At 55.7% G+C, this 19,884-nt stretch overlaps 9 protein-coding genes across 9 annotated transcripts; 6 read left to right on the forward strand and 3 right to left on the reverse strand.

Moving 5' to 3' along the window:
• Nucleotides 1-334: 334 nt before the first annotated feature.
• Nucleotides 335-1,403, forward strand: HAP5 (CCAAT- binding transcription factor component; the record flags this gene model as incomplete). The annotated part of the gene is made up of 2 exons (XM_064805579.1): nt 335-529; nt 591-1,403. 2 exons carry the CDS (start codon nt 335-337, stop codon nt 1,401-1,403), a joined length of 1,008 nt encoding a protein of 335 aa, XP_064656039.1.
• A 2,469-nt stretch (nt 1,404-3,872) lies between these two features.
• Nucleotides 3,873-5,766, forward strand: PIN4_1 (Peptidyl-prolyl cis-trans isomerase pin4; the record flags this gene model as incomplete). The annotated part of the gene is made up of 2 exons (XM_064805580.1): nt 3,873-4,214; nt 4,270-5,766. The coding sequence occupies 2 exons, from the start codon at nt 3,873-3,875 to the stop codon at nt 5,764-5,766; spliced, it is 1,839 nt and encodes a 612-aa protein (XP_064656040.1).
• An 854-nt stretch (nt 5,767-6,620) lies between these two features.
• Nucleotides 6,621-7,985, reverse strand: LTR77_008349 (uncharacterized protein; the record flags this gene model as incomplete). Its single annotated transcript, XM_064805581.1, has 1 exon — nt 6,621-7,985. The coding sequence occupies one exon, from the start codon at nt 7,983-7,985 to the stop codon at nt 6,621-6,623; it is 1,365 nt and encodes a 454-aa protein (XP_064656041.1).
• Nucleotides 7,986-8,152: 167 nt separating this feature from the next.
• ELP3 (Elongator subunit) lies at nt 8,153-9,898 on the forward strand (the record flags this gene model as incomplete). Its single annotated transcript, XM_064805582.1, has 1 exon — nt 8,153-9,898. The coding sequence occupies one exon, from the start codon at nt 8,153-8,155 to the stop codon at nt 9,896-9,898; it is 1,746 nt and encodes a 581-aa protein (XP_064656042.1).
• A 6-nt stretch (nt 9,899-9,904) lies between these two features.
• RIT1 (tRNA A64-2'-O-ribosylphosphate transferase) lies at nt 9,905-11,312 on the reverse strand (the record flags this gene model as incomplete). Its single annotated transcript, XM_064805583.1, has 2 exons — nt 9,905-10,928; nt 10,987-11,312. The coding sequence occupies 2 exons, from the start codon at nt 11,310-11,312 to the stop codon at nt 9,905-9,907; spliced, it is 1,350 nt and encodes a 449-aa protein (XP_064656043.1).
• A 645-nt stretch (nt 11,313-11,957) lies between these two features.
• LTR77_008352 (uncharacterized protein) lies at nt 11,958-13,399 on the forward strand (the record flags this gene model as incomplete). Its single annotated transcript, XM_064805584.1, has 2 exons — nt 11,958-12,306; nt 12,357-13,399. The coding sequence occupies 2 exons, from the start codon at nt 11,958-11,960 to the stop codon at nt 13,397-13,399; spliced, it is 1,392 nt and encodes a 463-aa protein (XP_064656044.1).
• A 344-nt stretch (nt 13,400-13,743) lies between these two features.
• LTR77_008353 (uncharacterized protein) lies at nt 13,744-15,116 on the forward strand (the record flags this gene model as incomplete). Its single annotated transcript, XM_064805585.1, has 5 exons — nt 13,744-13,893; nt 13,940-14,003; nt 14,075-14,419; nt 14,472-14,581; nt 14,637-15,116. The coding sequence occupies 5 exons, from the start codon at nt 13,744-13,746 to the stop codon at nt 15,114-15,116; spliced, it is 1,149 nt and encodes a 382-aa protein (XP_064656045.1).
• A 345-nt stretch (nt 15,117-15,461) lies between these two features.
• On the forward strand, nt 15,462-16,829 carry LTR77_008354 (uncharacterized protein; the record flags this gene model as incomplete). Its single annotated transcript, XM_064805586.1, has 7 exons — nt 15,462-15,609; nt 15,660-15,676; nt 15,737-15,874; nt 15,930-15,949; nt 15,996-16,179; nt 16,233-16,275; nt 16,327-16,829. 7 exons carry the CDS (start codon nt 15,462-15,464, stop codon nt 16,827-16,829), a joined length of 1,053 nt encoding a protein of 350 aa, XP_064656046.1.
• Nucleotides 16,830-17,104: 275 nt separating this feature from the next.
• On the reverse strand, nt 17,105-19,420 carry LTR77_008355 (uncharacterized protein; the record flags this gene model as incomplete). Its single annotated transcript, XM_064805587.1, has 2 exons — nt 17,105-19,176; nt 19,300-19,420. 2 exons carry the CDS (start codon nt 19,418-19,420, stop codon nt 17,105-17,107), a joined length of 2,193 nt encoding a protein of 730 aa, XP_064656047.1.
• Nucleotides 19,421-19,884: the final 464 nt, after the last annotated feature.

Genomic DNA, 19,884 nt, shown 5'->3' on the forward strand with positions numbered 1-19,884 from the left:
CCTCCAACCAATGCTGTGAGGCCGAGGACAAGGCTAGCGATATCACACTGTTGACTGTGAGTGTTTACTCCGCAACGTCACCACAGCCATGTCGCGCGTTGCGATGGCGCGCTCATGGCAGAGTTCTTCACCGTCGCTCGCACTTACTGACGTGTCGCCTGCAGAACCGCAGGAACTGTCACCGCATTTGTGCCGTCATCACTGGGGAGCAGCAGCTATTCGCGGGCACCCGGGATTTCGACACACGACAGCAACGCGCCTGTGGATGAGCGCGCACAGCCGATTACAGTAGGCATATACACCAAGCGTCGCATGAGGCGCGAGATCCTTCACCATGCAAGCACCACATCCATATGGCATGCCGCCGGCCCAGCCATCGGTGGGCGCACCGCAACCGAAGAGGTATGACGGGGAAAACGGCCAGCCAAAGTACAACACCGAGCATGGAGGACACTATGGCGCGAGCGCAGCAATCGCAGCTCAAGGCCATGCGCCGCCAGCAGAGACCTTCACTGGGCACTGGGCGAATGTGAGAACTTACCTATCCTCATGCGCAATGCCTCACAGCTGCTAAACAAGAAACCCACCAGGTATCGCAAGGACTCAATGGGCCGTATCGAGACATCCTCAACACGTACTGGCAAAACCAAGTGTCGAAGCTGGAGACCGAAGAGCACGACTACAAGCTGCACCAGCTGCCGCTCGCGCGCATCAAGAAGGTGATGAAGGCCGACCCGGAGGTTAAGATGATCAGCGCCGAAGCCCCCATCCTCTTCGCCAAGGGCTGCGACATCTTCATCACCGAGCTCACCATGCGCGCCTGGATCCACGCCGAGGAGAACAAGCGGCGCACCCTGCAGCGCAGCGACATCGCGTCGGCGTTGGCCAAGAGCGACATGTTCGACTTCCTCATCGATATCGTCCCTAGGGAAGACGCGACGCCGCAACACAAGAGACGGCCAGAGTTCAGCGCGGTAGGTACGTACGCCGACCCGTCGGGAAGCGCAACAGCCGGCGCCAGCGGTGTGCCAGGGCAAGAGCAAGCGCAGATGGGCGGCCAGCCAGAATTCGCCGGCATGGATCAACAGCACATGCCACAACCCCAGTACCAGCAGCAGATGGGCGCCTATCCGCCACCACAACCCCAGCAACAGCAGTACGGCGGGCAGCAGCTGTTTGATCCGAATATGTACCAACCGCAGGCCCCGTACCCGGGGATGCCAATGCAGCAGATGCCGCAGCAAGCAGTGAGTGTGCCCCAGCCCAGATTCTGGGAATATCCGGATAGAGTGGGGAGGCTAACGCTCAAGTTCCCGTCGCCGAAGATGTACGCGCCACCGCAGCACCGACCGCAGCAGGAGGGCGAGGTGGAGGGTGGTGAGTATGGGTATAATAACGGTTAGTCGCCGTCGCGTGCCCTCCCCATCCACACGGCCCGGCAGGAAAGTCTTGCGCACGCGGACGATCTCGTGGAGAGGGCGAGGCTGGATGCCGCGATGATGAAGAATGCTGGCAAGGCTGGGAGGGCGGAGAAGGCGAGGGATGACCTGCGGAAGCGCGAAGCTGCCATGGCTTCTCGTGGTCGCTGGCTGGGGAGTTTGCGTGAGTGTCGCGGTGCGCCGTGTGAGGGCCCTCACTGTCGTTGCTGGGCGTAAATTGGCGTTGGAGGTAGAAGACGATTGTGGGACGGGCTGAGTTAGGACCGGTTTCGGTATTCTGCTATTCATCCGGCGCTTTTTAAGTTGGCCAGATTACTCGTGCGCTTTTGGCTGGCGGCGAAATGTGGTCACCATGTTTGGTCCACCGTGTCCAAGTATATCTGAAGTTCCCCGGGGTAGGGCCGCAGGTCATCAGGACCGAAAGTCGTCTTCCTGCGTACATGTATCCTCATCGCGAAGGTAAACGACCACGGAAGAGAAAATAAAAGCACAGCGAACATCGGGCTCAAAGACCTACTTATACCTTGCGCCCGACGTATCTGAGAGGTACTCACTGACGAGGTGAAGACGAGTCAATCAATCACATGACCATTCCCAGCTGCGTGACGCCCATCTCGTCACAGCTTCGCTGGCAGGGAGGAGCCAATCATTTTTCGTTTACTCGAGGTTAAGAGTGACCGGACGCGTCTAGTTGGATCTGAGAGCTCAGAATGATGGTCATGGTGCCCGACGGAGATGTCTCTGTGGAGGGGCTTGGGTTGTGAGGGTTGAATTGTGGTAAGTGGTGAGATGGTAAAGGCTGGCTGTCTCTGCGCTCGCGGAGAAGGTTGGCTGCAGGATGTGCGACACGAGGTGCATGCAGGACGATGAGGCCACGATGTGGTGCGAGGGTGGGTTTTGGGATGGTGTTTGAGGGAGTCGCAGATGCTGTGTTTGTGTGGGCTATAAAGACATAAACGGAGGTGTTCGCTGCAGACATCTCGCTGCTTGCGTGCTATCATGTTACCTTTTCTCGCACCTGGGGTTGGAAGGCGACGGCAGATTTGTCGAGAGATGACCAAGTCGAGCGCTATATAAGATCTTTCGGATGCTATGCGGCCATCTCGCGGGCGAGGAAATGCCCTAGGAGATGTAGGTCTGAGACAGATGATGTACGCTACCTCCTCGAGCCCGCATGAGCATTGCGAGTCTTTCATGCACCACTTACTCGATAGCTTGATGCTCTGCAGCTGATGTGCCGGCCAATCCATGTCAACACACTGCATACAACTCACGGATATGCGCATTAGCCTTGCAGCTGACTGTTCGTTGTGCGCAATGCCACTGCGAGTCGATGGAGTGAGGTTGGCAGCGTGATTCGACGCTCCGACATCTGGAAGCCAGCCAATCCGGATATGACAACGGCTTTGCCTGCCAACGCCTGTCATCCGTTAGATCTATTGCTGAAGAGGCAAACGCGGGAAGTGCTGCTTCTGGCCGCGGCGACATGAAGTTGGTTTGGAGAAGGAGAAGGAGTGGATGCGTGTCGGTGCAGACTCTGAGAAGCTCGGGACAGGAAGGGAGGGTCTAGCATCCCCATTTGATGAGATTGACGTCCGCTAAGGAGGCCGTTGATTATCTCTAGAAGCCTTTCAAACTCAGGAGACGTCCACCGAACGTGCCCGTTTCCTTGCCGAAGCCTGTGCTCGGACATTTCACAATTTCTCCTGGAAATAGCCTTCTTCTGACATCCACTTCACCCCAAGTACATACTTCTGTACTGTCTCCCATACCACCCTCTCCTCCGCCAACGCCCTTCCATCCCGTGTGACACCCGCCCGCGACGTGCGTTTGGGATAGCACGAGCAACAGCGATCCGACGCCGTGTGCTACACATCACACATCGAGAAAAGCAGACGAAGCAGAGCAGGGGGCCAGAGCTCTTGCATCTCTCCTGCAGACTTGAGCGAGCTAGCGACAGACAGAGCCTGACCTGCTGCGAGCGACGTCTCGATTCGCCCACGCCAGCTCCACCAGCGACAGCAGCAGCACCGCACACTACTACGAGCACACCTCTCTCTCGCCATCTGCCATCGCCGAGCGTCCGCCGCCGAAGTGTGTCTCTTTGTTCTCTGCTAACGCCTCACGAGTTTACGGTGCAGTTCACGACTTTACGACCAGACGGCCCGCTCGCAACATCATCACGCTCTCGACTCCTGGAAAAGCCTGCATCTGCTGCATTTGCGCGAGGAGCAATCACGCCTCGCTTCGACAAGGCCTCCTGTCACGGCCGATATACACCTTTTTTTATCTGAGACGTCTGCTGTACAGTCTGCCAGGAAAGGACTTTGCAGTGCTTCTGCGCACCACCCACGGCAAGCGCACAGCTGTATACCGCTCCACGCGGCTTTCTGCTGCTGAACGACACCCCCGAGAAGTGCACACACCGCCAAAATGAACCACAACTTCGACATGTATTACGACAACCCTCCGAATCGCTCGCCGCAGCAGCAACGACAAAATTCTTTACACCGCCAAAACTCGCGAAATCAGTTCGAGCCGCACCAATACCTTCCGTCTGGACTGTACACTGCGGAGGATCACGCGAGATATGATGTAAACAGGTTCGGTGATATGAGGAATGCCACAATCGGTGGATATGGAGGTGGAGGTTATGACATGGGCGGGAATTCGTGGAACGCCGGTGCCTTCAGCACGAACAATACCTTGAATGGGCTCGGAGGTCCAGGCTTGAGGAAGCCACCGTCAAGAGGAGGGCGGTCGGGTATCCCATCTGTATGTGTCCTGATATTGAAGGCAGGTCGGCAGATCTGGACTAACAAGTACGTAGGCATGGATGGATCAGGGCCCACAGATGCAGATGAACCATCTCAACCCCTACATGGGCGGACTCGGAGGTGGCATGCGCCAGGACACGATGGGCTCGGATCCGGATGAAGACCTCATACCCACCGCCATTGTCATCAAGAACATCCCGTTCGCGATCAAGAAAGAGCAGCTCGTGGCCATTATGACCGATATGGGCCTGCCACTTCCTTACGCTTTCAACTACCACTTCGATAATGGCGTCTTCCGCGGCCTTGCATTTGCGAACTTCACGAACCCTGATGAGACGGCCGCCGTCATTGATTCGATGAACCACTTCGAGCTGAATGGGCGCAAGCTGCGGGTGGAGTACAAGAAGATGTTGCCGGCTGCAGAGCGGGAGAGGATCGAGCGGGAGAAGAGAGAGCGCCGCGGACAACTCGAGGAGCAGCATAGGCCTATGGGCCCGGCGACGCTTCAGACTCAAGCTTCCGCCAGCTCTCTGTCTTCGCGCATGATGATGAACAGTTCGCCTTCGCCTGTTTCGGCCCGCAACATGAAGCCCGGAAGCTCATTCCCAGGTGGTTTTGGTGAAAGTCAGAGTCCACTGGCAGCACTGGATGTGGATCTAAATGACCCGCAAGCCTTGCAATACTACTCGAAGCTCCTGCTTTTCAAGGAAGACAATGCCAGAGATGTTCTGCCCTTCCCGCCTACACTCTCCCCACCTGAGCGCAGGATCGTGCACACCCTTGCACACCACATGGGTCTCGGGCACGCCTCGAAGGGTGACGCGGATCGACGGGCTGTGCATGTGTTCAAGGAGACTGCAAGAGCTCGCGTTAGCCCTCCTATGGGTCAGCTCTCGAGTTTGCGCAATGAGGACAGGCGACACTTGAACCGAGCAGCAACAACTGACTTTAGCGATGTCCGCCATAACGAGCAGTACTACGGCAGCGGAATGAGACATCAGGCTTCCGGTTACCTTGCATCTGGCTTCGACACCAGTGGTCTCGGGCCTGGCAACAACCTCCGTGCAGCGCGCTCTGTTGCAGATCTGCGCTCATACACGCCATCACCTGTGCCCTCCACTGCCAGCTTCCCAGCTGCTCTTCGCCAGAACGTTGCGAGTCTGCAGGACTTCGGGAGGGACAACGGTCAGTCGAGCACACCAACCCTCATGACGCCCACGTCAGGTCTGGCAGAACGCGGCGAAAACAACATCATCAACGGCCTCGGAAATATGAGCCTTGGCGGACCCTTCGGCGGCTCTCCTCGCGGACTTCGTGGCATCCCATCCTGGGATCGCGAGAACCCTGGCCCGATCGGCAGCCACCGCTCCTTCAGCACGAACTTCGACGACCGCTCGCAGAACCGTGGCCCCGGCGGACCAGACCGTCAACCTCGCGGCCCACTCCCCGAGCGCGGCCCGGGTTTCCCTCGCCGCCAGAACGGACACGTCGCGCGCAACAGCGACGAGCTGTCCCAACAGAGCAGCGCGCCGGAGATCACCGTCGAGTAGTGCAACGACCTGCGTCCTCGAAGAAAGGTCCGTTTCGCATCATACCCAGCGTCGGGCCTGAAGATGGAAAGCAAGTTCATGACCCCAGCATGACTTTACGAACAGAAGAAGAAGAATCGCCTCATGACTAGCATCAATCATCACTCATCATCGAATATACCAACCAATACCTCACGGCCAGCGTACGCGACACCACCCGAGAAAACGACGTCCACGACTCTCTATCGACGCGACGACCGAAACGAGAATGACCTACTACCCTTTAGAAGGAAAGAAAGAAAGAAAGAATATGGAGCTCGCTGCCCGCCCCCCCCTTTTTCGTAACCGCGTTTCTTGCATACTATTGTTTTGTGTTTGGAGTAACCTCCGGCGTTTCGCGAGGCTTTGTGGGAAGGGCGTGAAATCTTGCATACGGAGGGTAATGAGAGAAGAAGAGCGTGTCGGACGGCGTTGCACAGTGCGGGAGTGTTTGTATGGGTTGTTTTTGTGCGCTTTGTTTTAGCATTTTGGAATCGAAGGGGTTGTGTATTGTGCTTGGTTGGATTCCGTCTCTTGCTTCACAGCAAAGGGGTGGGTGGGGAGAGGGAGTGAGTGAACCTGACACGAGGAGTGGAGGGATAGCGGGCAAGATTGTACTTGGCTGGATAAGGTAGCTTAACGCTTGGTACTTGTAATGGAGCAGAGTGTGAAACTGATCGAACAATCATTAGTCGTGAAATTTAAATGGAGGCTTTTCGGTTCAATTCGAACGGAGAAGGAAAGGCGTGGAAGTAGTGTGCTGGCAAGATGCGATATAAAATACATTGTCTTTCTTCGACTTCGCCTGATATGTATACACAGCCCAGCGAGCATCCTCACAGCTCGAGCAGTCGACTCCACTCCCCACCTCCTCTGCGAAACTCCACCCCTTCCCCAAAATACCCAGCTTCCCTCCATGCGCTCATCGTCGCTGCGTCGTACGGGCCGTGCAAATCCCCACCCTCGCTCCATCGAAACTCCCACGTCTGCCTATCACCATCCTCTGCTTCGGCCGGTTGAGCCTTAGACACCCAGTCTTCACCAGTCTCTCGTCGATACTGCCGCATCAGGACCTCCCGCTCGGTATCGTAGATTTCGAGTTGGGCGCGGCCGTAGATGGCATCTGCGGCGCCGGTGATGGCATCGACTGCGGCGCGGCGGGCGGTTTCGGCGGGGTCGGTGGAAGCATTGTTGTTGCCGTTGGAGTCGACGTCCATATTATCGTCCTTCCGCAACTTCTTCTGCTTCCACTTCGGCACCTTCGTCTCTTTACTCGCGGGCTTGCTCTTGTTCAACCGCCGCAGCGCCTCCAACGCGGTCTCCCCCGTTTCCAGATGCGCTATCAGCGTCGAAAGCAAATCACTCGTCAACAGCGCATCGCTCTCCGCCGCTTGCCTCCTCAACTCCTCATCCCGCTTCTCCTGCGCCTCCTTCGCCTTCTTCATATCCTTCCTCGTCAACCCGTCCAACCAACTATCGTTCGCCGCGTCTGGGTCCGCCGCCTTTCGCACATAATTCCCGCTCTCATCGTACCGCCCCTCCTCCTCTTCTTCCTTCAAATTAAACGCATCCAGCCTCGGCGCATGCTTCTTCTTCCCCCCCGCCCCAATCTCCGCCGCCAACTCCCCCTCCATCTCCTCCGGCAACTGATCCCGATCCTCCTCTTCCCCCGAGCTCTCCTCCTCATCGTCATCTACCTGCCGCTGCTTCCCCCTGCCACTCTTCAGTAGCTCCGCCGACACATGCCCGCCAGACGTACTATTCAGCACCTCTCCCTCCACCTCCCCGCGCTCCAAAAACCTCACCCCCTTCTTACTCTTCTTCCCCTCCGCCGACTTCTCCTCATCCTCATCCCCATCCCTCTCCTCCAAATCCGCAAACATATCATCCTCCTCCTCCTCCTTACTCCCCCGACCCCCAGTGGCCTTCTTCTCCCGCTCCCTCAACTCCGCCCGCTCGTTGAAGTTATCATTATCCGAATCACTCTCATACCCATCGATGTTCACAGCGTTCCGTTTGATCTGCGGTCCGCTCTTACCGATCACGTCGGCGTCGAGGATGAGGTCGTCTTCGGGCTCGTCGGGGGCGAGGGTGGAGGGGTTGCGGGCGTCGAAGCGGGGTTTCTTTAAGGTTTGGTCGTGGAGGCGGGCGATATCGTCGCCGGCGCGTTTGGGGCGGGCGGCGGAGGTGGAGGGGGCCATGTTTGCGGTGTGGAAGGTGGGATGGAGGTTTTTCTATGGATGGAGACGGTAGCTTGACACGCCAAGGCTTTCACATGCGCTTTTTGGTGGGGCATTTTATAGCACTCATATCTCGAACATTTCTTGCATCTAAGACAGCAAGTTGTCAAACGACTACAGCCGCCATCATGGCGACCATGACGGAGACTATCACGAAGAAGAAGCGTCTCGGCGCCGACAAGACGAACAAGCTGGCTCCAGAAAACGAACGATATATGCGAGCCTGTGCGGACATCAGCAAGACACTCGTCGACGATTACGAGCAGACGCAGCAAGATGGCGGTAAGAAACGGGACATCAACCTCAACAGCCTGCGAGGCCAGATCGCGAAGAAGCACTTCCTGTCTCGATTACCACCTCTTACAGACATCATCGCTGCTGTGCCGGAGCAGTATAAGAAGTACATCCTGCCGAAGCTCATAGCGAAACCTATAAGAAGTGCCAGTGGAATTGCTGTGGTGGCGGTGATGTGCAAGCCGCATCGATGTCCGCATATTGCATACACTGGCAACATTTGCGTCTACTGCCCTGGAGGACCGGACAGCGACTTCGAGTACAGCACGCAGAGCTATACTGGATATGAACCCACCAGCATGCGGGCGATCAGGGCGAGGTATGACCCATTTGAGCAGGCGAGAGGGAGAGTGGACCAGATCAGGAATCTCGGACACAGCGTGGATAAAGTGGAATACATTATTATGGGAGGCACGTTCATGAGCTTAAGTCCCAAGTACCGGGAAGAGTTCATCAGCCAGCTGCACAACGCCCTGAGCGGCTACCAGACCTCTAATGTCGATGAGGCTGTCACAGCAGGCGAGCAGAGCACGACCAAATGCATTGGTATTACTATCGAGACCCGACCCGACTACTGCCTCCCACCTCATCTCACGGATATGCTCCGCTACGGCTGCACTCGTCTCGAAATTGGTGTCCAGTCGTTATATGAGGACGTCGCCCGCGACACCAACCGCGGCCACACCGTCAAAGCCGTCTGCGAGACCTTCGCCATGGCCAAAGACGCCGGCTTCAAAGTCGTCTCGCACATGATGCCCGACCTGCCCAACGTTGGCCTCGAACGCGACCTCTTCCAATTCCAAGAATACTTCGAGAACCCAGCCTTCCGCACCGACGGCCTCAAAATCTACCCCACCCTCGTCATCCGCGGGACCGGCCTCTACGAGCTCTGGCGGACGGGGAGATACAAGAACTACACGCCCAACACGCTCATCGACCTCGTCGCGCGCATCCTCGCGCTCATCCCGCCGTGGACACGCATCTACCGCGTCCAGCGCGACATCCCCATGCCCCTCGTCACCTCCGGTGTGGAAAACGGCAACCTCCGCGAGCTCGCTCTGGCCAGGATGAAAGACTTCGGCACCAGCTGCCGCGACGTCCGGACACGAGAGGTGGGTATCAACGAAGTCAAGCACAAGATCCGCCCCTTGCAAGTCGAGCTCGTGCGTCGTGACTACGTCGCCAACGGCGGCTGGGAAACCTTCCTCGCCTACGAGGACCCAAAGCAAGATATCCTGATCGCCCTGCTGCGCCTCCGGAAATGCACGGAGAAATACACCTACCGCCCCGAACTCATCTCGCAACCGACGAGTCTCGTCCGCGAACTGCACGTCTACGGCTCCGCGGTGCCGATCCACGAGCGCGTGAAGGGGAAGAGCCAGCACCAGGGTTTCGGGACGCTGTTGATGGAGGAGGCGGAGCGGATTGCGCGGGAGGAGCATGGGAGTGGGAAGATTGCGGTTATTTCCGGGGTCGGGGTAAGGGGGTATTATGGACGGTTGGGGTATTGGTTGGATGGGCCGTATATGAGTAAGTGGTTGAGTTGGGAGGATGGTGGGGAGGGGAGTGATGAAGATTGAAGAATCTCAGCCTAGCAGGAAAGCATTGACGCTTTGAAGTGTGGCGCGACTGGGTACGGCGTCCGGCATGGAGACCATGATCCAGCTGAGGCGCTGTTTGATCAGGGTCTTGTTCAATGGCCTTGGAGCATGGGGAGAGGGTGCTATCTCGCCATCGTTGCCGCAGCGGAGGCAAATGAGCGCCAGCGCCACGCCAACGGCCAAGTCGCGCCCGGTCTGGCATGTGATGAGCACTCGAGTGTCGTACGACAGGCTTGCCGCGACAAGTGACAGCCTTGGAAGCACTGACCGCAGCTGCCGACTGCCTACCTTGCCTGTGGTGCAGCAGAGATGAATGTACTTCTCCCCAAGATGCTCGCTTAACAGCGCGTCCGGCTTCTCCGAGCACGAGACAGCAATGCCGAAGTCGCGATGCATCTCACGCGCTGCTGCGTTGTCGCTGATGAAGATGTTGCTAGTCGGTTTGATAACCACCGGCTTGCGGGACGTTGATTGAGTCTTGCCCTTGGAAACCAGATTTTGGATGACGAGCGGAAGTTCTTCCTCCGACGCCGAAGAGAGAAGACCGTTGTTGGACCAGAACAGCTGCGGTGTCAGGCCGTGCGCCCAGCTCTCGTGGTCGTCCGCTGCTCCTTGCACGTAGTCGAAATCGGCTGGCTTACCTGCCATTGTGCGTCCGGAGGCTGTGCATAGGACGACGAGGTTTCGGCCCGACAGACTCTGCGGAGGCGACGATAGAGGAGAATCCGGCGTCGCCCACGTCACCTCCATCGGCCGGCCATACAACTTAGAGCGCAGGCCATCGATGTCTAGAGCCAGGTTGCGCAGCTCAGAAACGAAGTTGGGTAGACGCTGCTCGATCTGTGCGTGCTCAGACCTCGAGACGACATCTTGCGGCGTCTTCACAACATGGCTGTCACGTTCGTCCGGGAACAGCAGTCTATTCAGCACAGCGACCCAAATCGGCACAGTCTTGGACAGAGCATCGGGCATGCTCTTCCCTCTTCTTGTCGAATCAACAATAATACATCTAGACTACACTATCAGCTTCATGCTGATCATAGTTACAAAACCTTGGAGAGTACTACCCTCCCTGCCTCCCCACAACCTCAAGAACCCCCAAATTCAGCCTCCGCAAACTAAACCCCCATTGCCCGAAATGCCCATCCGTAGACTTGAAGTACGCGCTCCCTGCCTTGAGTTCGGGAGTGATGTACCAGCTTCCGCACCGCTCGTTGGCGATTAACGGGAGTTGGTAAATAGAAGATACTGCTTCGACGAACTCGGCATCGTGTTTGATGGAGCGGAGGCGGTTGGACACGGTGAGGTGGGAGCGGGAGAGGGTGGTGAGGGTGCTGGAGATGGAGTGGTGCGCAGAGGGGAAGATGAGGTTGGCGGGGTCGAGGGGAGGCATGTGAATGTTTTGGGTGTGTCTTTCGACATGTGGGTTTTGGTGGTAGTGAGGTTGGACATTCGCTTAATTTGAGCTAGGATGAATTAGGAAAGCGCGTTTTCTGGCTCCTGACAGTGACACGACATCTCGACCACGTCTCCGTCCTCGACCTGCATCCGTTATGCTCGTTGCCATTGAGACATCTCCTCCATTCGAACGGCTGCTTGCACGTCTCCACGTGAGCAGAACACACTCCCATCCGTCGACTGAGACAGCAACAGCCCAACGCGTCATCAGCCGCAGAAACTGCCGCCGCCGCGTCGTAAGCCGGAGACTCAACAAAAAGTCTGTCGCGCAGCGGTACGCTTCTGCAGCCATTGCCGGTACAAGACGGGACGAGGTCCCATCGAGACTCCACTGCTGGCAACGTGGAAAGGTCCACAGGTCTGCTGGAGTCTGGCTGCAGGCGCCGCCATGCGTTGTCTTTTGGTACAGTCTGTTTCACCACTCTGGTCCACTTTTCTTCGGCTGTTCGTGATGGGGTGATTGTTGGGATGGGGAAGACTCTTCTGGTGTGCTCTACTTCTGCTCTACTCTCGTGCCTATTTTCTCATCTATACTGCCTTACGCTCTCTATTTTGCAGTCTAATTTCCACGCTCTTTAAGATGATGAACCTCTCTTTACTTGCTCTGTTGGGCCTTCCGGCTGCCATTCGTTCTACCGTTGCTGCAAAAGCTCTTCCTGATGAGCATGTTGTTCGATACGGCATGCAGCGGCGACACGTCCCGCATACAGTCTTTCCTACCCCTTCACATCGCAAACGTGATGCTACTCTGCATGCCGATCTGAATCTCAATGATCAATGGATCTTCTCTGGCGGCTATTTTCTGGATATTGATGTTGGCACGCCGCCTCAACGGTTGCAGGTCCTTCTTGACACTGGCAGCAGCGGTCTCTTCATACCGAGTGCTGAATCGGCGAGATGTCTGGATCGGAGCTGTCCTGGTGGAAGCTGTAAGTTCAAATAGATTCAACAGATGTAGCCCATGCTCATGTCACTGCAGTCCTGAAGAACGACTCTTCGACAATCAAGCATTTCAGAACGCCTGCAAATTTTCACACCGCCTACATTGATGGCTCGACGGCCAATGGCTCCTACGTCCAAGACACTATTCGGATAGGACCAGCAACTGTTCACGGCCACACGTTCGCTGTTGCCGACCATCTCAACGTATCTCCTGGGTTCGAAGGTGGCTCAGGACCGCAGTATGGCATCTTGGGCCTAAGTTTCGCTGGCCAGGAAGCCTCGGTCTGCGCATCTGGTCCTCGGAATTGCGATGTCAACTTCACTACACCCACTATCTTGGATTCCCTATTTGATGCTGGCCACATCAAGTCACGATCCTACAGTCTTTACCTTGACGATGTGTCGTCTCAAACGGGCAGCATACTGTTTGGAGGCATTGACTCCGCTAAATTCTCTGGAGACCTTGTCACACTTCCAGTCCAAAAGGATCTGTCTCCTACCAGCTGGACTCACGGGATGTACATCAGCCAGGATCTGCTCTTGACATCTGTTTCGGCCACGCGGAAAGGCAAGACTTCTAAGCTTACACCGAAGAAGTACGCCAGCACAGTCTTGATCGACTCTGGCGCCGCAGCGCTCAGCCTACCTCCTTCCATCTACGACGAGGTCATGAGCGCACTTCCGAGTGCGTCGCAGCATGGAGAGACAAGCGCAGTGTTTTGCAAAGACGCCGACATGGATGCCTCTCTCACACTCGGCCTAACAGGAGCAGACGGCAAATCAACGGCGCACATCCAAATCCCGTACTCCAACCTCATCGTGCCGGTGTATCAAGGTGCCTATGAAGACTCAAAGCCTTATATGCAGGACGGGGAGCCCCTGTGCGTCTTTGCTCTCGCGAAGGGTGCAGAGGACGGGAATGTTCTGGGAGACCCGCTGCTGAGGTCGGCGTATGCGGTATTCAGTCTGGACGAGAAGACCATCTCGCTCGCTCAAGCCAGGTATGGTGACCATGGCTCGAATGTGAAAGCCATTGCTCCTGGTCCGATGCCATCACTGAAAGGCGAAACCGCTGCATAAGGTTCCTTGAGTGATTGGGCGTTTTCTTGATGGCAGCGAACGATGATGGATTGCACGAGGTCATGACAAAAGCGATTGATAATATTATTGAGATACAGCGCTCAGCAACAGCCACATAAAGCGCGAGAACGAGAAACGAATACACGGTCCTTACTAAAGGTCTCTAATCTCTCCGCTTTTTAGCTCAGACCAGAGCTCAAGGTACCAAAGCTAAACAGCTAGCTATACCTCGGACCAACCGGCCTGATAGAGGAGTATCTACGGTAGGTCGTCTCGTACCAGCAGTCTTCTAATATCTCTCCTTCTCAGTCTTCTTTGTATTGCAGCATTTGGAAGAACTCGAAATGGCAGAAATCTCAACCAAAAACATCGAAACCATTGGCTATGTCGTCCACGGCCCCAAGCAAGACTTTAAGCTCGAAAACATTGTTCTGGATGAGATGCAAGACGATGAACTCTTAATTGATATGAAGTATTCTGGTATATGCCATACCGTAAGTCTAATCAGATATTGTTCGTCCCGTCTCTAACGTAATCCAGGACATCGTATTCCAAAAAGGCGAAATCCAGATATGCCCCTACCCAGCCGTCTTCGGCCATGAAGGTACCACCCCAACCAGCAAAACCCTCCCGTCTCTTCGACATCCACTAACACTCCTGCCTCGCCATCCAAAGGCGCCGGCACCATCCGCGCCATCGGCCCCAAAGTCAAGAACACATCCCTCGCCGTCGGCGACTTCGTCCTCCTCTCCATCAACTACTGCGAGACCTGCCGCTTCTGCCGCACCGGCCACCCGGCCAACTGCACCGAAGGCACGCGTCTGCATCTCCATGGCACCAGACCGGATGGAAGCACGGCGGCGCGGTTGAAGGACAGCGGGGAGAGCGTAAGGTGTCATTTCTTCGGGCAGAGTAGTTTTGCGAAGACGACTTTCGTGCAGGAGACTTGTGTGGTGAAGCATCCGTATCCTGGTGGGGAGGCGGGGATGTTTGCCCCGATGGGGTGTGGGTATCAGACTGGTATGTACTTGTTCGGAGGTTGAGCAAACGGGTGGGTGCTGATGGTGGAAAGGTGCCGGAACGGTGATGAATGTGTTGAAGCCGGAGCCTGAGAGCTCGATTGTTGTGTTTGGGTTGGGTACGGTTGGGTTGACTGCTTTGATGGCTGCTAAGTACATGAAGGTGAGTATCGACCCGCACTACTTCTTGGACATCACTGCTGACGAGGTTGCAACAGGTCAAACAAATCATCGCCGTCGACATCCAAGCATCGAAACTCCCCCTCGCCCAAGAACTCGGCGCCACCGACCTCGTCAACGTCCGCGAGGTCCCGGACGTCGTCGCCGAAATCAAACGCCTAACCAACAACATCGGCGCCGACTACGCCATCGACTGCACCGGCGTCCCCGCCGTCATCGAACAAGCACTCAACTGCACCGGCATGTTTGGCAAAACCGCCACCGTCGGCGTAGCGCCCACAGGCGCCAAAGTCAACATCGATCCACTGCAGTGGCTGCTGTATAGCAAGACTTATGTTGGCGTGAGGGAAGGGGACTCGGTGCCGTCAGAGTATGTTCCGAAGTTGGTGGAGATGCAGAGGGCGGGAGATTTTCCGGTGGATAAGATTGTGAAGATGTATGACTATAAGGACTTTGGGCAGGCGTTGCATGATTTGGAGGAAGGGAAGGTGGTTAAGCCTGTTATTCAGTGGTCATAGTGTGAAGGTGTGTAGCATCTTGTTCTTGCGTATGCTCAATCTCGTTGTCGTTTGAACATGCTTGTGACAGCAAAACGTCACAAAGGAAATCGTGCTCCTTTTATTGCACCATTCAGAACAGTCGCAGCTTCCTGTAACGTCGTGACCGTCTCGCTTCGTTGAAAGCAAGTGCTGCACGATTCAGGATGCTGGTAAGCACCTGGTATCATTTCCTACCTCACCATTCTCATAACCCTTTTCACGATCATCCATCGGGCGGAGTACAGCATAGCCTAGTGAGCATACTTATGACCTGGTGACCCTGGGCTGAAGTCCTGGAAACCGGCAAATCTGTTCTTCGGTAACATGTTCATTCTAACGAGCCTCATGCTCCTTGCCCTGGCCGCTGGATGTGCCTTCGCAATTCCTATCTCCGTACAGAGCGATCTTGGACGGCATATCAACAGCAAGCGATGGGAGGCAGGACCGGTGCTTGATGAAGCCAACTTCCCAGGTGAGTTGTGTATCCTTGAAACAGGCATTGCACTCCGCTGACCAGCCCAGACCCAAGCGTTATCCTCGTCGGCAGCACGTAGTACTCGTTCGCAACGAGGACGATCGGAAGCCACGTCCATATCCAGATCGCAAAGTCCACCGACTTTCTGTCATGGCAGATCATCAAGAACAGCAACGGCTCGCAGAGGGATGCGTTGCCAGTTCTTCCGGCATGGGTGGATGCTTCCTCGCCGGATACGTGGGCGCCAGATGTCGTGCAGCTGGTGAGTAGCGAGCAACAAGCGTCGGTACTGCGATGACTGACCGCAATGCGTACAGGATGACGGAAGCTTCGTGATGTATGCAGTACTCGTTATGCAACGAGAGCAGTACTAACAAAAGAAGGTACTACGCCGCCACGACTGCAGACTACCCAAACATCCACTGCATCGGTGCCGCTACTTCAGACACGGTGCTAGGTCCTTATGTCGCGCAAAAGAGCCCACTCATCTGTCCAGTCTCCCTCGGCGGTGCAATCGATGCTTCAGGCTACGACGACAACGGCCAGCGGTACATTGTGTACAAGATTGTAGGTCACAGAAATCACTGCTTTAGAAACCCTTGGCTAAATCTTCGAATCAGGACGGCAATGCTATGGGCCACGGAGGACCATGCGGCAACACAAGTAAGCAATTCTGGAGCCTTTGCACATGACTTTCGCTCACACTTCTCACAGAAGCACCAATCGTCCGCACACCCCTCGTCCTCCAACCTGTTGCCCGAGACGGCATCACCCTCCAGTCCAGAGCTACCGTCCTCCTGGACAACAACGGAGCAGCAGACCAAGGAGTCATCGAAGCTCCATCCCTTACCAAATCCGGCAACACATGGATCCTGTACTTCTCCTCCGGCTGCTTTGTGACGCACAACTACACCGTCAGCTACGCCACCGCCGACTCGATCACGGGACCGTATAAACGGGCGGAGCGTCCGCTGTTCGAGACGGGTGACTATGATCTAGATGGGCCGGGCGGGATGTCGGTGTTCGGGGATGGGAAGCATATGGTTTTTCACGGATGGAAGGGGGATGGGGGGACGCTGTACTCTGCCGTGGTGGGGACGATTGACGGGCAGACTGCGGAGGAGGAAGGCCTTGGTGAGCCACAGGACGAGCGGCGCACGGCTTGGTCGTCGCTGTCGTTGACTGGGCTATTGACGCGGCTTTTGCATAAGTGGTAGCGGTGATGGGAGGAGGGTCATTTGTGCTACTACTAGGTTGAGCAGGTTGCGACATTAACTGCCAGCGCTTGGTCTTGTGAGCTGGAGTCTGTCTTTTTTGCGCCATCAACGAGCCAGCATCTTGACTCCTCCAAGTCATGCACTGCGATCAATGCACCAAAACTGCTGCGTTTTGAGACGGCAAGACCTTTGCTTCTTGAGAGCCACCAATTGAACTCAAGGCAGCATGAAAACCCGCGCAGTCCGAGAAATTCTGGCATCTGCCTTCACCCGGCTCAGTCCCAGTGCTCCAGCCCCAGCAAAATTACACCTTCATCGTTCTTCGCAACCAATTTCCCGACACGAACCGCCTCTTCTCCAGCAGACCTCAACGCATCAACAGCACTCTGCACCTTCTCCTCTTTGACCACCAACACCATCCCCAAACCAGTATTCCACGTCCTTGCGAACTCCTTATTGCTCACATTGCCGGCCTGCTTCAGCCACTTCAGAACTCCTGGAACAGGCCACGAAGCGACGTTCACTTCCGCCGCTAGGTGTTTGGGCAGCATGCGTGGGATATTCTCATCTAGGCCACCGCCTGTGATATGCGACATGCCGAGGATCAGATCTTGCTCGATGGCTGGCATCAATGCTTTCACATATATCCGTGTGGGAGTAAGTAAGCTTGCACCGACAGTCGTGCTCGAGTCCCAAGGCGCCTGGTCATTCCAGCTGAGTCCGTGTCTCTCGATGACCTTGCGAATAAGCGAGAAGCCATTTGAATGAGCTCCGTTGCTCTTCAATCCCAGCAAGACGTCGCCTTCTTGCATTGCCTCTTTGTCTGGCAGTATCTTCCTGCCCTCCTTGATCGCACCAGTCGCTGCACCAGCGGCATCAAACTCCTTGCCTTGATACATGCCTGGCATTTCCGCCGTCTCGCCTCCGACTAATGCGCATCCAGCTTCTCGGCAGCCTTCCGCTACACCTTTGACGAAGCGCGACGCATCTGCTACATCCAGCTTCGAGCATCCGTAGTAGTCCATGAAAGTCAGCGGCTCTGCACCTTGCACCAGTAGATCATTGACGTTCATGGCGACGAGATCGATTCCGACGGTCGAGAAGTCGTCCATGGCAAAAGCGATCTTAAGCTTGGTGCCCACGCCATCAATTGCTTGTACGATCAACGGAGGCTCTGTGTATCCTGCAGCTGCCAGGTCCATAGCGCCGCCAAAACCACCGATTTCAGCATCTGCACCTGGTCGTCTTGTCGAAGCTACAGCAGACTTGATTGACTGCACGAGTTCGTTACCCGCTTCTATGGACACTCCAGCATCCGCGTACGTCATCCTACCACTTTCCTGGGACCCATGCGACACAGTCAATCCGTCGTATGCTGGCTCCAGTAGCTTCCAGTCGCAAGTGATGCCTTCCTTCTTGAACTCGCCAAGAAGGTGTTCAGCTATGTCACTAAAGTTCTCGGTAGCCAGCGCGAGGATCGTTGGGCCGGCACCTGATAAGCAGATCCCAAGCAGACCTGGATTCCTGTCTGGGCCCACAGATTGCAAGATCTCGGTCAAACCAGGTATCAGGCCTTTTCGGTACGGTTGGTGGACCTTGTCTTGCATTCCATCGTAGATGAGGACTGGATTTGGCGGACTCTGACCAAGTGCCGTAGTAAGCAGGGCTACTCGCTGCAGGTTGTAAATCACATCTGCCTTTTCGTACGACGTCGGCAGCACTCTCCTTGCCTCGGCCGTCGACACTTCAAAGTCCGGGATGATCGCAATACATTTAATCTCCTTCGCCCAAGGAAAGCGGATGTGTTTGCCGATGTCTTGCGGGGGTATGGGAGGAGTGAGTCCGGTATCTTCACCTCCTTGTGGCGCTGGAAGTACTTCAGCCAGAGGAATCTCTCTTCGCTTCATGTCTTCAGGGTTGAGCTCCTTGAGGTATGATCCCACGAAGCCGCCGAACAGAGCAGCAGCGACGTTGTCTGGATGTCGCTCGATCATCAAGCAGTAGTCGAGGATGCGGTCTTTCGAAAGACCTAGTTGTGCGACTTCATTCGCGAGTGATACGCCAGCAACGACCGCAGCACCCGATGATCCAAGACCTCGTCCGAGAGGGATAGGATTCACGATATGGACGTGAGTGCCTTCAGGAAATGTCTTCTTTCCATGACATCGAAGTACGTAGAGTGCGGTCTGAGTGATGAGGTTCTTGTCGGCGTCTTTGTCCACATCCCCTTTGCCCTCGTAGGTGATTCGGCAGTTGTACCGGACGGCTTCAGAAGTTTTTTCACCAGTCGTCACACGCAGTTCCAGCCATATCGAGAGAGCCAGACCGATCACATCGAAGCCAGGACCTGCCGCGCATCAGACTTGCTTCCACGCTATGAGTCCGAGTATGCATACCGATGTTGGCGGACGAGCAGGGTACGCCTTCGACTGGTTAGTCTTCGTTCACGAGATTGAGACATGTTACTCACGAATCGTGAACATCTTCGCGACCATATACTCTGTTTCCTGATCCTCTTTCAGAATGATTGTGGTATCAGCCAATGCGCTTGAATTATCTCGAGGTCGAAAATCGTTGCCAAGAGCGGCCATGCGTGCACGTGATCTTCACGATGAAAACTTGTCAAGAACAACCACACTTCTTCCCGCTCCACTCCCTCATATCAGAACAGCACCTTGAAGCTTCAACATGCACAGGCACCTATCCAAAGCCACGTAACAAACCGTTGGCCAGGTTCTCCATGTGCGAACTCACATCTGCGCACTTCGACCGCTTTTGCCTTTCCCGGCTCCAGGACTTTGAAGTAATTGCCCGTTTTCCTTCTGTCACTTTTACTCTCGACGTCTGATCGTGATCAATAAACGCTGGTATGATGACTGCAACCAGCAAGGCAGGTCGGCAACTGACGGCTGTTCGTCGCTCAGCCAAGCATCCTCACATCCCCACCACCCGAAGCTTGACGGCCGCGACAAGATGGGGGAAATCTGGGGATACCAAAGGTTCTTCCACTTCCATCTCGAAGGCGAAACGAAACTCGTCTGTGGAATGAATCCAA

Source organism: Saxophila tyrrhenica (assembly GCF_035928015.1).
Source record: "Saxophila tyrrhenica strain CCFEE 5935 chromosome Unknown scaffold_14, whole genome shotgun sequence".
Taxonomy (NCBI): domain Eukaryota; kingdom Fungi; phylum Ascomycota; class Dothideomycetes; order Mycosphaerellales; family Extremaceae; genus Saxophila; species Saxophila tyrrhenica.